Source organism: Phoca vitulina, unplaced genomic scaffold (genome assembly GCF_004348235.1).
Source record: "Phoca vitulina isolate PV1807 unplaced genomic scaffold, GSC_HSeal_1.0 scaffold15, whole genome shotgun sequence".
NCBI classification, from domain to species: domain Eukaryota; kingdom Metazoa; phylum Chordata; class Mammalia; order Carnivora; family Phocidae; genus Phoca; species Phoca vitulina.
Genome location: NW_022589718.1, coordinates 37,946,513 through 37,961,525, shown reverse-complemented (window position 1 = coordinate 37,961,525; position 15,013 = coordinate 37,946,513). Strand labels below are relative to the sequence as shown.

The window sequence follows — 15,013 nt, the reverse complement described above, 5'->3', positions numbered from 1 at the left end:
TGCCTGTGTGTGCACCTGTGTGTGTGCATGCACCTCTGTATGTGTGTGCACCTGTGTGTCTCCGTGTGCACCTGTGTGTGTGTGTGTCTGGGTGTGTGTGCATGTGTCCGTCTGTTCGTACCTGTGTGTGCGCATGCGCCTGTGTACGTGCACCTGTGTGTGTGTGCGCGCGTCTCTCAAGCAGGAGGTGACACTCTCCTGAGGAGGGCGGGAAGGAGGTAGAGCCGGAAGCAATGAAGGACACCGTGCACACAGAGACTTCGGCCACACCTCCTGCCGTCTTCTTCACTGGTCCAGGCTTTATTCCCCTCTCGTTCTGTCTCCTACCTGGATTTTATATTTTAAGAGACCCCAAATTTGGAAATCTAAATGTATATTTTATACTTAAGTAATAACTTAAGTGACAACGTCTAAAACTTCAACATAAAATACCATCACCTTTCACTAAGAAAATAGTAAAGCCCTTAATTTCAAAGACAGTCTATGAAATTAAAGAAAGCAAGGATTTAATCATGTTAAAAAATAAGAAAGAAAAGCCCTATTGTTGACATTCTCAGCTTCATCTGATTTAACGATATTCAAGAAAGGCCAGCTAAATTATTGGGTACGAGAGGAAAATTTTGAACTTTTTCTATGTCAGAAATGGTTTGATAATGCTGGGTTCAAACTTGTCTTAAAGTCTGATATTTAGATGGTTTAAAAAAAGGTGAAGTTCATGCACTGGATTGTTTTTCTGACATAATTTGAAATGACTAGAATAATACCTTCAGACATTATTCTGAGCTGAGACAAGGTCCAGGGCAGGAGAGATGCTCCAGGCCCACTGCCACTGTAAGCGGACTCCCCACCCCACAGTCCGGAAGGGACACGATGGACCCATGGCTCAGAGGACAGTGACAAGCAGGAAGAGGTATGATGCTGAGACGGTGGCTCAGGAGTGTGGTGTCGGCCACGGGAGGGGATGACCACTGGACAGGCGTGAGCGTGAGGCTGTGATGACAGACTGGCTGACCGTGGTCCTTGTTCGTGCGTCTTCTTGCACACACAGACAGCATGAGCTCTGTGACGAGTCAGAGAACCAGTGGGTCCAGCCGCACACAGTTTCCACCAGTGAGGGAGGTTTATATTTCAATACAGTTTAAGGGGAAGAGGTATGTCTGGATTTCTGTTGATTCCTTACCTTGGTAAGCGAGTTTAAACCCTTGCCGGTTCTGGGAATGGTCGCTGTAGAAGCGGATGAGCGTTTCATGTGTTGTGCTGAGCAGGGTGGAGGGGGGGTCCGAGCCACTGAACTGCCCGATCATAGGGCTCGTGTGGTAGGGTCCGTTTTGAATTTCAAGGTAGTCGTGATTAGCTTCGGTAGAAAAATTCAGAAACTGAATATGTGCACCTAGGGAAAAACATGCAAAATTAATGAAAGTCAGTATCAAAATGTGTAAGATCAATGTTTATCAGAAGTGATGAAAACTGTATTAGTCTCCCCACACAAGATTCTCGAGGAGGCAGAACAGCTGGGTCGTGGTGGCAGAGATCACACAGTTCCGGTTACAAGGGACCTTAGTTCAATGGCACCTGTCCCATGCCACCCACTGGCACCGGGACCTTTGTTCGAGTGACTAATGTCCCTAAAGTCAGCTTCTTTGTCAAATGTGATCACCAGCATTGTATCACAGAGATACACGGGTACAATACTTAGAACAATGACTGGCAATCCTGACTGGCAACAGTTTTGTCCAGCTCTGTTACATTATTACAGCCATAAACACAAGGTTGTAATTCTGTGTCTAGTCATCCATGAGCTCATTTACAACTTTATCAAGAAAGAAGCCAAAATGGGTCTAAATAAAAGTGCCATAGCCTTTCAAAGTGGCTTTTAAATGGATGGTCATCCCACCGCACAAGAGATTTGTTAGTTTAGCAAGTGATTGTTTCAACTGTGTTATGCACACAAAGCAAATTATGGATGTTTGTGAGAAACCCGATCCAAAAAACCTACTGTAATTTACACACTTCAATCCAATAGCCTGGCACGGTTCACACACCAAAAGACTGTCGAAATGACCAGTGTCACTGGTATCAGGTTCATCTTAGAGGATAATTGAGAGGAAGTTAGAGGAAATTCCTCTCGATAACTTAGAGGAATATCAAATTTAGAGGAAATCAAAATCAGAATCATTTAGTTATTTGTTACAACTTTTTGGCATTTTTGAAGATTTATTTGACTACTGTGACTGAAATATTTTAAGTCACTTAAATAGTTTACAGAGGACTCCAAAGGCATTCACTTTTACATAAATCCGTGTAGTTAATTTAGGTTTGTAAAGCCTAAACTGAGAATTCCAATTGCCATGACGGATTATTCTCCTAAGCCATGAGAAAGTCTTTACTATGTGTTATTCTTCTGCTCTTGATCAGTAAGAGGAGCTTTATTTTTACTTCTCATTACTTTTCACACTTTTATTTTTACTTTTTCACACATGTGACACATGCTTGCTAGGTTTGGAAAACTAAAGATAAAGCTTACATGGGTTGCCTTCCTTAAGTGTACATGTGGAGAAAAATTAATGCAAACGTATCTACTTAGGTATTGATGGGAAATACAATTATCACAAGCAGAATTCAGTGAAAAAGGAACAAGAAAAGTTCAAGTAAAGCAGGAAAGAGAAACACACGCCCTCAGGACATTTAACGTCACCCCAGAAAAACGATTTTATTGCTGATGGAGAGAACTTTGGGAGGAGGCACCGAAGAGTAAGCGATCACCCTCTCTGTTTGGGCAGAAGTATGAGGCCAACCACCGTGCTGAGGCTCCACGTTACCAACCAACATTTTTCTCACAATTACCCAGCAAAGTCCTTATTAGTATCATATTTGACAGGTGAGCAAACAAAGGCTCCGGGGTGTTCAGCGTTATGTCCAGTGCAGCACCGGACAAGCAGACTTAGATTTACACCCGAGTCTGGCTGACAAGGCACTCACTTTCCTGGTTTAGCAAACGTACTAGACAAGAGCTAACAATCTCAGGATGCCGGAAATATTCCAGCTCTTATTGGAGAAGATTGTTTGTATTAAATTTGTTCAACTTTGACTGTGAGGGGGAGGAAGGAAAGAATAGAATGTGGGAAACCTTAGGGGGTGCCCAGTTGGCTCAGCTGGAAGAGTGTGCAACTCTTGATCTCAGAGTCATGAGTTCAAGCTCTGCCTTGGGTGTAGAGATGACTGAAAAAATAAATAAATAAACTTAAAAAATAATAAAAGAACGTGGGAAACTTCAGGAAGGGGTCAAGGAAGCAAGAAGCGGGAGAAAAACCTGGTCTGAGGGAAAAATCGTTAACCAGTCAATCAAAACTTAGAATCATTTTAGAATGAGCAATAAAATTCATGTGACACAGTCTGAATCTATAAACCAGCAGCACATGAGCCATCAGGGAAGAGCGATCCTGGTCTTCCTTTGTCTTGGCCACCCCAATGTTACATATGTTATAGGAGTATGCAGCAATGCTATCAATTTAAAACATTTCTGTAAAAACTTAAAAATGTCAAGTAATTCTCTTTGTTGAAGAACCATCAATGAAGTATTCATTTCTTTTCTAAATTTCAGCAAATATGTTGGTCAAAAGAAATTTGGAAGCAGAAGAAAAGAAAGGGGGATTGAGAGATTGAAAGAGAGAGAAGAGGGAGGGAAGGAGAGGAGGGAAGGACAGGACTGGAGGAAGGAGGAGGGGAGGGGAGAGGAGGGGAGGGGGAGGAGAGGAAGAGGAGGAGAGGGGGAGGAGGGGAAGGAGAGGAGGGGAGGGGAGATGGGGAAGGAGGGAGGAGGGAAATGGGGATGGGGAGGAGGGAGGGGGAGGAGGAGAGGAAGGGAGGAAGTACTAGTGGATTTCTGGGTTCTGAAGGTCCCCTCCACACTCTGTGGCAGCTGAGCTACTGGACCACCTAGTAAGCTGCACATCAGTACTGGATTAATTCCCATACCCATTGTTGAATTAGAAACACAATTTCCTTTTGTAGCATGGCCCACAGATCTGATAAAAGAATTCTGTTACTAATAACCTATTCTTTTATTGAGTGAGTCTGTGACTAGGTCAGGGCCGCTGAGCCATGTGATCTAGAGTTTCAGGGACACCCATCACATTTGTCACCATGAGGCCAAACACAGAGGGTGACACAGAAACAACCACAACCAACCACTGAATTACTGACATTTCTATCCATGTCCCAAAGTGCCGGAGACCATGGAGAATTAGGGCAAGATCAGACACTTGCAAAACACACGCATGATTTGGGTATCAAATCAAATAGCAGAGAAATGGCTTAAAATCAGCTCATTTCAGATGTGTACACACAGACCTCGGATGTGTTTGTCCAGAGATACATTTTGAAATTCATGGGATGACACAGTCAGAAAGAAATGGAAGGCAGCAGGCAGATCAAGGGGTGAACAGTTAAAGATGGCCAATATCTCATGCTTTATGATTAAACTTGACACGGAAACAGAATTATGGCAATTATGATTTTAGGAGAAAAATTAGCATTTTAAGCATGATAAAGTACCCAGCCACGTATCAAACCTCCTAATACACATCAGGAAATGGAACAGAATAGAGCTCAGTGCTAATCTGGTTTAAAATGGAATTATTCAGCTATCTGAATTTCAGTGACTTGTGTCCAGTTTGACATCATGAAGCCAAAATGAAGGGATTGATATAAGCATAACTTAGCTATCCTTTTATTATCTCACAAAATGCTGAAAAAAATATGTTATTACAAGAAAATCAATCTGCACTTCCATTTGGTGGAATTTACACAGCACATTATCGTTGTGCTCATCTGATTATCGTTCACACTGAAAATTAAGTGTCAGTAAAAGTCAACTGTACAAAGCATTTTTGACATTGGATTTGACAAAACTTTAAATAGTAATGTGACCATGACTTCTGAGTTAAACCCTCGTTTTTTAGTTGATAGACCCTGTGAATATGAAGTGCTCTATTTAGCATCTTCTGTGCATAATGAACCCCTGGCAGAGGAGTTCACAGTTTTAGAACTGAGTGAATATTCTGAAGCACTCTTTATAGCTTCCCTACATATACCCTAGATGGCCAAAGACACGGTCATTTTGGACAGCATGGCATGCAAAGTTGGTGCAGTGGTTTTTAAATATGAAAAGCAATGATAAAGCAAAAACAAACAAACAAAAAATGGTTGCATTTCTGCTGACTGTGACTTTAGAAAATTCGAGAAAATAGAGACAGACATTCTGTGTTGATTAGGCTTGTGCCAAAGCAACACAAAACAGCAACGCAAATCTGTGAAAAGGAAAGAAAATGGTATAAAAACCATCAGAGAATTTGGTGTAGGAACTAAAGGCAGCAAACAGCCGAGTAACACCTGCGCTGTATCAGGCATTGACATTATTTCAGAACAGCCCTATGAGAATTATGCTTTATGGTATTTAATTAATTATTTAATCAATTTATTTATTTATTTTTTATTTTTAAAGATTTTATTTATTTATTAGAGACAGAGCACACGTGAGAGAGAGCAACAGAGGGAGGGAGAGAGAGAGACAGCAGAAGCAAGGGCAGAGGGAGAGGGAGAAGCAGATTCCCCGCTGAATGGGGAGCTGGACATGGGGCTCGATGCCAGGACCCTGGGATCATAACCTGAGCTAAAAGCAGATGCTTCACCAACTGAGCCACCCAGGCACCCCAGTGATATTTAATTTAAAGATAAGGAAATGAGGTTCAAAAACATTGTGATAACTTGTGCAAATTCATCGCACCAGTGACGGATAGTGCTAAGTCTTCTACTCGGCTCAGAGCCCCCAGACATGAGCACTCAGGACACCTGCTGTCCAGCCTTCTGCTCCAAACCCCTCCATCACTTGGAAAGCCTAGTTCTCTCCCTGAGACGGGATGCAAGAAATAGTTGTCACTGGAACGAGTAATTAGCAATGCGAGACAAAGGTAGTTTCCACATATTGCCAAAGCCACTATTCATTTAGCCTGTTTAATTAAACTATTGACTAATCAAATTATTTGACTAAGCCGGTAGCTGCTTAACTAATGGTTCAGATAATCTATCAGGCAGCCCATGCAATCCAGTCTGAAAGACTCAAAACACCCCGATAAAATCCTCCATGAACGAAAGACCTCAAAAAAGGCAATGATGCCATGTTCATAAGTGTATTATTCAGGAAGCTGGAGGAACCAAAGTCATCTGTGTTTACCAGTACAATAGTCACTAATGCCCCGAGCAACCAAAAACTACACCTGAAAATCAAGAACACAGGAATGCATGTGCAGATTCTCGAGGGAGCATTTGAAGAAATGAGAAAACTGTAAAAACATTGAAATGGAATTTATTTTTAAGAAAACTCTGGATCCCCTTTCCCCGTCTGGCCAGCAGTGCTGAGACAGAGCATGGAGACCAGCCACAGGAATTCCATTGTAACAGCTTGACCCCCACCAATGATTCTTGGACACAGCCAAAGCTGAGAACCACTGGGCTAAGCAATCGTTTTCCTTGGTATTTAGTGTTTCAAGTTTAAGTACATATTCGAAATCATCTAATCTTCTCTTTGTGTCTTATATAAGCAAGTTCCCCACAGTGCCCATTTCTTGATGGACTTCCCAGAGATACTACAACATACATTGTTTAAAATGGTTTCCCAAACCTCAGATACAGAAAGGGTTGTTAGGAGACCCCCCCCTCCATAGATACACACCACACCACACACACACACACACACACACACACACACACACACAAGGGCAGGAGATCTAGGACAGGTGCAGGTAGGTGGTGAGCAGCGGTAGCAATGTGCCCAATGAGCATGTTCACTGGGAAGAGCCAGTTAACTCTATCACATTTGTTAATGTAAAATACCCATCACATAATGCCTTGAAGGAGGAAATCCCTTCACCTTGCTTACCAAGATCATCCTAACAGCTGAAATTTTCCAGGTAAAACATCTGCTGTGACATCCGTAGAATCATATCTTCCCAATCTCCCTACCTATCCCACTGTGAAAACAGAAGCCCTGTCCTGGGTAGTGATTACAGGAGATATTCCAGAATCGCCCCAAGGTTTGGTGCTAATAGGATATAATATGGGAGATGGGGGGGATTATCATTAAAGGTGATAATAGTCATCTCTGCTATTCTCCTGTTTGTTTGTTTGTTTTTTATAAGAAACCTCTGGAGTGTTTAACTTAAACTTGTAGGTTCCTGGGTTTCAAGCCCAAACTTACTTTCTCAGAATTTCCCGGGGAGCGATCTGATGTTTGCCTATGACTTGGGTGAGCCTGGGATGAACCTACGGCCAAGATAAGGTTGAGGGAAAGGGAAGCGGCAGGGAGAACTGTAGCGCTGGAGGTAGAGAGGGAATGAAATAGAAGAATCCACTGCAGATAGACTGAGTTAAGGAGAAGAAGAAAAGTTATGAATTTGAATTCGAATGGAGTCTGTGACACCTTCAGATGCCCCAGATGAAAATACATCACATGCGGCTGAAAATGGGGGGCTCAAATGTGTGCATCTGAGAGCAAAACGAGAGGTGGTGTTTCGAGCCATGTTATCACAAGGGAGAAGAGGCAGACATAAAAGAAGGGAAAAAAAAGAAGAAGACCAGGAATAGATAAAATTAATTTACTTAAGAGTTTCAAAAATCTCATATGGGGTTGAAAGCTAGGCTGTAAAGTTTTCTCAACATCAGCAAAATGCTCTGTAATTTTTTTAAACCTCAGAAAGCTTTTTTAGCAGGTATGGAAAAATCCCAAATATTCACCATGTCGAGGAACCTACCACCGCTTACATGCCTTCTCCCTAAACTTGTAACTTGATGTTTAGAAGGATATTTATAGATTATAAAATTTATCACAGGCAAACCTGCTGAATTACATTGAATCTGTAATATTACAGTTGATTCTTGAACAACACAGGCTTGAACAGTATGGGTCCATCTGTATGCAGATTTTTTACTGTACAGAACTGTAAGTGTATTTTCTCTTCCTTAAGATTTTCTTGTTAACATTTTCTTTTCTCTAGCTCAGTTTATTGTAAGAATACAGTACATAATAAAAATATAACATATAACATATGTGTTCATCAACTGTTCACGTTATTGATAAGGCTTCTGGTCAACAGTAGACTATTATTAATTAAGTTTTTGTGGGATCAGAAGTCATGCTTGGATCTTCGACTATGCAGGGGTCAGCACCCCAAGCCCCAGGTTGTTCATGGGTCAACTGTATTTTGAAGCATAACTACATCTTTTCTAAAAAACTAGAGACAGTGATACTATTTTGTATGTATTTAGGATTTAAGACATAAAGTTTTTTTGCCTTTTCTTCAAGATGCTTTCAAAACCCAGTACTATGTAATATAAAATATTTAAAGGCTTATTTTAATTATAACATTTCATAAATCTTTTTTTGTTGAAATGCCAAAATTTTGGCATTTCTTCAAATAAATATTTTGAGTTCATAGATCATGACCATAAGACAACTTGACTGATTTTTCCCCTGAATTATTATCTTTCATATTGGCTTATTCGTGAGCAACATAAGGAGAAATGCCAGACAATAACCTTCTCAATCATAGAATGGTCAAGTTGGAAAAACAAGCTAATGAAATATTTATATCCATTCATGAATAATATATTTCCCATGAGATTTGAAAGGAAAGTGGGAAATACTTGGAATGATAATAAAAAAACCAGCTGACTTCTTTGTTTTCTGTTATTGCTGTTTACACCTCCAAGCCCTGTGCTGAACTCCTTCTGAATCGTTTTAGTTAGTCCTCACCATAACCCTATGTGTCTCTTTTGGTTTTTAAGATGAGAAAAGCACATTTCCCATTTCAGTAGACCATACCCTATCAGAGTCAGCGCTGGAGTGGGCCTGCATTTCTCTGAATCTCTGCTTTTAACTACCGTGGTCATTTGTCTAATAAGCCTGTGACCCTCAAGGGCCATAAGATGCTGTTGGAAAACGGTGGGTCACATGCATGTCCGATCCAACCCACTGCCTGACTCAACCATTGAGTCAACCACACCCATATCTTCAGATCCCCATGGAAGGGAAACAGACCGCTGACAATAGCTGAGCTAATGTTGGTTCAACACAGGGCAGAACTACTTCCCCGATGCTCAGAGAGTTGATGATCGAAAAAACAAAACTGCACTAAAAAACCTGGAAGAAGTAGAGAGCCTCTGTAATCTTTTTGTGCTCTCTCCCGTTCCTGTTCCCAATTGCCCTCTGGCTGGCCCCTTAAAGACCCTAATGGGACCTCCCATGAGGTCTCCCCAGTGGGGGTGCCCTTCCACACTCCCGTTTCCCTGGTGTAACACTTGGTGTCTGTGCACAGCATGTCCATGCTTGCACACCTGGCCAACGCCCGCCAGGCCCTCCTGCCCACGATTCCTCTTGGTTGCTCTCTGCTGAGCAAGTGGCCCCTTCCTCTCCATTCTGCACTCCTCCTGATGCTGCTACTCTGGACACAGGTTCTTAAGGCAAAGCTTTGAAAACCTAATAAGCAATATGATCTAGGGCAGTGATTTCCACTTGGGCTTAAGTTCATCCATCATTCAACTAACATTTCACTTAGTAGTTAAGTTCTCAATCACCATATCCTAGGACACTCAGTGAGGACCTACTTTGGTACACCTACCTGTTGTGTGCTTTGAAGAATATCACAAAACCCAAATTAATGAACTCAAATATGAAAGAAATCATGACGCAGACAAGGAAAGCCACGATAGGGAATCAAAATTTCACAAAGACCATGAATTTCTGGAAAAGGCCATAATGAGATTTTAGTGTCCATAACAATTTAAATTATGAATTATTTAATGTAGATAACCTGAAAGTCCCTAACTAAATATTATAAAAAGGCATTTTCATGAACCTAAATCAATGCAATATATAATTACAAAAATTTATAGAACAGTCCTAAAATGTGTCATAACCTGAAAAAGCCTTAAAAATCATTCCAAAGAAACAACAACCATTATTACATTCCAGAAATCGATTATAAAATGTGGTATTATAAATAGATGGATAATTGAATTAGGGATGCTACATTTTATACTTCATGTGCCTACTCTATCATCATCCATCTAATTTAATTTGCCTTGAAAAGAGCTGCATGGCTGAATTGATTTTTAATAACTTTCTGTTCTTAAAGTTATTCTGCCAAAGCTTTATTTAAATTTCTAAGCCACTTTCGATTAAAGACACTTATGTCAACAGAAGAAGACGCATTTTTTATTCAGTGGAAATCTTTCCAAGATAGAAATTAAAAAGTTGAATTTTTAGGAATTAAAAAAAAAAAAAAACTTTCACTTACCATAGCCGATGGGCAACTCGATCTTCCAGGTGCAGTCTAGGTTGTTGGGGTAAGCGCCTGGAAACCCTGGGCTCAAGATCACGCCCCCCATGCTGCTCAGCGTCCCTCCGCAGGTTGCTGTGAAGTGGACAAGCGTGCTTAGTGCTGGGGGCCATTGCTTTCTAGCAAGGGGATTTACTTCCTGCTGCTGTAATTGATGCAACGACTAGTTATATACATGATGCAATGACTAGTTATATTTATGGGTCTGGTTCTCCCTCTCCCAGGTCAACTACTTAAGAACAGACTGTTTTCAAAATATATCTACTTCTGGTGCACAGAGACTCAGGAAATGTTCGTCAGTTTAATGCATATTCATCAGGCACCCCCATGACTTTCAGGTTATGGGTGGCTATTTATTGAGTGGTAGTATTAGCTACTATTTATTCATTGGTAACCATGTGCTACCTACCAGGCTGAGTAAACACACAGCATGACTTAATTCTCATAAAAGCCTAAAAATGGAGTTGGTGTTATTGTTACCCATTTTACAGATTAGGAAACCAAGCCTGAAGAGATGAAGCAGTTTGCCTAAACAACACAACTAGAATATTATACCAGCTCCATCTGGCTCCAGGACCGACCTTTTAAGCAGGATATGTTACCTTTGGAATTCTGTTCTGTTTTGGAGTGCAGCTCACCAAAACCACCTTCTCCCCGGGGAAACCTTACACTCATTGTCATGACCAGGCGTGAACTAAGCTTCCACAGCTGGCCTGACCTGGGTTACTCACATTTTATGCCTACTGTAGCTGAAGTTTGACTCTAAAGAAACAACTGATTTTATAACACACTTGTCAAATAATGTATGTTGAAGCAGATGAAATTCTGACCCTTCACCATTTGTGACCTATTAAAATGGCAGTTTCTTATATTTCAAAGTAATAATGCAAATGGTGTCACATCTTTGCAGGAAGTCACATTAAAAGGCTTTATTGCTATTCTAACAATGTTCTTATTAGGCAAACTAGGTATTGGCAGGAACCTCTTTCAGAGATCTCTGAATCTCCACTCAGGGCCTGTAGTGCAGTCTTCTTCTTCTTTTTTTTTCTTTTCTTTTTAACCACCAATGTAGGAACACTTTATCTGTTGAGGATACATCTGATATGGGGAAAAATCTAAATAGTCTTAAAAAATCAAGTCTGGTGAATATGGTAATGGCCCAAGCTAGGGAATCCTACTCTGTGTTTTGACACTGTATAAGTTATTAAAGATGTAGGTTTAAAAAAAAATAAAAATGTAGTTTTGTGGGATGAGTGAATAATGCCAGCAAAACCCTGAATGTCACTATTGTTGTCAGTCAGAGTATGACCTCTCGAGGTGCCCTTTTTGTGGGAATACCAAGTATGTGGAGACACAGGCTCTGGGATGCACTTTATCCATGAGTCTGCCCATTCTGGTGAAGGCAGGCTGGTGGATCTGAGTGGCATCCCTAAATATATTTAGTAGTAATATCCCTCCCCTCAGGTCTCTCACCCTGCAATGACAGTAAACATGTCTGTCCAACCACAGGACAGACGGACATGAAAATGACAAATCAGTGGCAGCAACACCAAGACACATGCGAAGTAAAGGTGACATTTTTAAAGAGGCCCTTTTGATTTTGAACATGATTTTCATGAAAAAGAAGAGGGAAAGATTGGGAATTATAAACTATAAGCATCCATGTACATCTCCAATTAAGGACTGGGATCATGTTGCAGGAACATCTGGCTCAGTGGCTGGATGATGGAAGTCACCATCAATAGCAACATCTCGGTTCACGTGGGCCAACTCTGGGTGTTGTGAAGACAGAAATGAAGGCTTAGACAGTGTCGTGAAGATAGATGGGAGTGCCTGGGCATTGGCTAGATCTCCTCTCACACAGATTCCTCTCACACCTAATTCCTCCAGTACTTAGTTATCACAAAATGTAATCCTACTTTATCTAAAACGTACAAAAATCACGGGGTGGGTGTAACAACAGAGCTCCCAAAGGATGTGCATCCATCTTTTTTTCCTTTGTGATATTTAAAAAACTCCACCAATGGACTTGTCTTACCGTATATTTGTTCAATGCTACAATCAAGTTTCAGCCTTCTTCCCAAGGCCTTCCTGTCTACCACCATTTGGTAAACTGACCTCCTGCTTCCAGCTGGAGAAACTCCCTCCATCCCAGGCCCTTTCTTATAGGGAGGTAGCCTATGTAGAGAGTTAATGGCAAATATTGTGTCTCCAAAGGACAAAGTGTTGATTACTATCAAATAGCTGGGGATCTTACATCTTACTGAATTTATTTATCTTATTTTGTGCAAATTCCTGATTTTTTGGTGATGATATGTGGAATTTTTACTCCAGGGCACAGGGCATGCCCCACTGGAAAGACCCCATGGTGTAGGGAATGCCAGCTGGGTGGAAGGATCTGGCAAACACCTTGGCCGCTCTGGGGCTTGTTGTGATGTCTGAAATGGTTAAGATTGGTTAAGCTCTGAGAATGGTGCTTGACACTGTGTAATCTGTAGAGAAGGGTTTGGATATAAATTGTCTTCATTAGGATTTGAAATTTCTAAGAGCTAATAAGTAAAAGATTATCTCTCTACAGATTTCTAGTCTTAAAAATCCCCCAGTTTATATTAATTTGAAGCTAACAGCGAAAAAAAAAAAAAAGAAAACAAAACAAAAAAACACCTTTCAATCTCTCAGATCAGACTTGGAGATTTATCGTGGGTCGTTTGTGAGTTTTCCAGTGAAAAACCTTTCTCTACAGCTTGTAAAAAGTTAGGAGTGAGCAGGTGTTATGGAAGCTGATGTATCTTCGGCATTTGCTAATATATGAGGCAAGCTAACTAAAAGATAAAAATCAATGATATTTGGCTAATATAGGTTAATTATTTGAATAAAACATGTCCTCCCATAATAGAGAGTACCAGCAATGACACACTGTTTGATTGAATACCTGTTGTGAGCTAATTTCATTTCAAAGTTAAAATTTTTCAACTCCCAAGTTTCAGGGAAGGTTCTTCACCAAAAAACAAACAGGAAGATGGATGCTCTATAAGTAAAAGGAAGGGAGGGAGGACGCAGTCCCCTGAGCTTGGCACCCATACCTCTCTGTTTCTCCTTTCCAGGTCACACCTGGGATTTCCAATCTCTGTACAAATAACTTCAAAGTTTTAGGTGACGGGGTAACCTAGACATTTAATTTTACCAAGAAATCACTTTCAGGAAAACAGATACTGGTCACCAGGGAATATTTTCACTTGTAAGCAAATACCCTGTGATGAACATTACAGGGGATACTGGGACGTGGACTGTCTCCTGCAGGAGAGCATCATAAAGGCTGCAGTTCTGTTTTAAAGGTTTGGCTTAGTTTTATTTTCTCCTGTATATGACTCCATCTGTTTACCGTTTAAGGTAATGAAGTTACAGATTACTAAAAACCATCTAATACCGAGGATTTGTGGGAGACGGGGGAAAATCAGGCTTTCAGAGGAATAGGTAACAGAAAGTAACTCTCTCGCTTTCCCTGTGGGGGCCTGAACGAACCCTAAGCTCTCATACTCCTCTACAAATGGATTCGGAACAGCGTCTGAGTAGCTTTAAGAACACTTTCCAGGCTGTATTGTGGCCTTTAAAATCACGTGCCTTTATTCAGGAAAGCTGACCACTTTCTCCTGAAACACCACGTGCAATATGAAGATGCTCAAAGGTTGCGTTCTAGAGACCAGGGGGTTCCGAGTGCACCGCACGCAGCATCCACGTGTGGGAAGCAAGAGAGGGACTATGAACGAAGCGTCCGTGGTCACTGTCATAATGACCCATGTTGTCATCTACTGGTCATTCTGCAGTTGAAGTTACTGAGAGCCTACCACGTGTTCACTGTAGAGTGCTGAGGGACGCCAGCTCTGTCTTTAAGGTCCTGGGTGTAGCAGGGAGACTAACCTGAGCTACATGACATCACAGCTCCAGGAGAAAAAGTAGAGTCATCCACATCATAGAAATGACTCTCTGTCATTGCTGGGGTGAGGGTCAGGCCAGTGAGGCACCTCCCTCAGGTGCAAACTTTAAGAACGAGCCTGGACCCTCAAATAATATGTTGGTGCAATATTTGGAAACATCAAAAGGAATGCAAAACAAAACAAAACAAAAAAACAAAAAACAAAAAACAAAAAACAAGACTGTGATGAACAAAATATCAACCTTTCACATAGAGATGTATCACTGCCTTCTCCTCTGGCCTGGGGCCCAAATTGGGGGCCAACACGGAGCTCGCGGGAGGCAGGGCACGGGGAAGGGCATAGACACCGGGGCGCAGGCTCGAGTGGCGGCTTCGGATGTTTTGGGGAAGTGAGAGCGGGAGGGCAGGTGGTACCAGAACCAAATCGCCACAGGTCCCTGAAGCTGGGAGATGCTGCTCTGGGTGGGGCGTGGGCGCGGAGTAGACCTGGGGGGCCGTGAGACGCTGCTCTGGGTGGGGCGTGGGCGCGGAGTAGACCTGGGGGGCCGTGAGACGCTGCTCTGGGTGGGGCGTGGGCGCGGAGTAGACCTGGGGGGCCGTGAGACGCTCTTCTGGGTGGGGCGTGGGCGCGGAGTAGACCTGCGGGGCCGTGAGACGCTGCTCTGGGTGGGGCGTGGGCGCGGAG

General features: G+C 41.9%; 1 protein-coding gene across 2 annotated transcripts in view; it reads right to left on the bottom strand.

Moving 5' to 3' along the window:
• Positions 1 to 15,013, bottom strand: part of CSMD1 (CUB and Sushi multiple domains 1) — a 2,006,418-nt gene that overhangs the window by 172,053 nt on the left and 1,819,352 nt on the right. For both annotated transcript variants that reach the window (XM_032413252.1, XM_032413253.1), the window contains exons 40-41: positions 10,353 to 10,469; positions 1,181 to 1,390 (exon numbers count right to left, since the gene is read on the bottom strand). In XM_032413252.1, the coding sequence (XP_032269143.1) occupies positions 1,181 to 1,390; positions 10,353 to 10,469 (327 nt within the window). The remainder of the gene's footprint in view (positions 1 to 1,180; positions 1,391 to 10,352; positions 10,470 to 15,013) is intronic.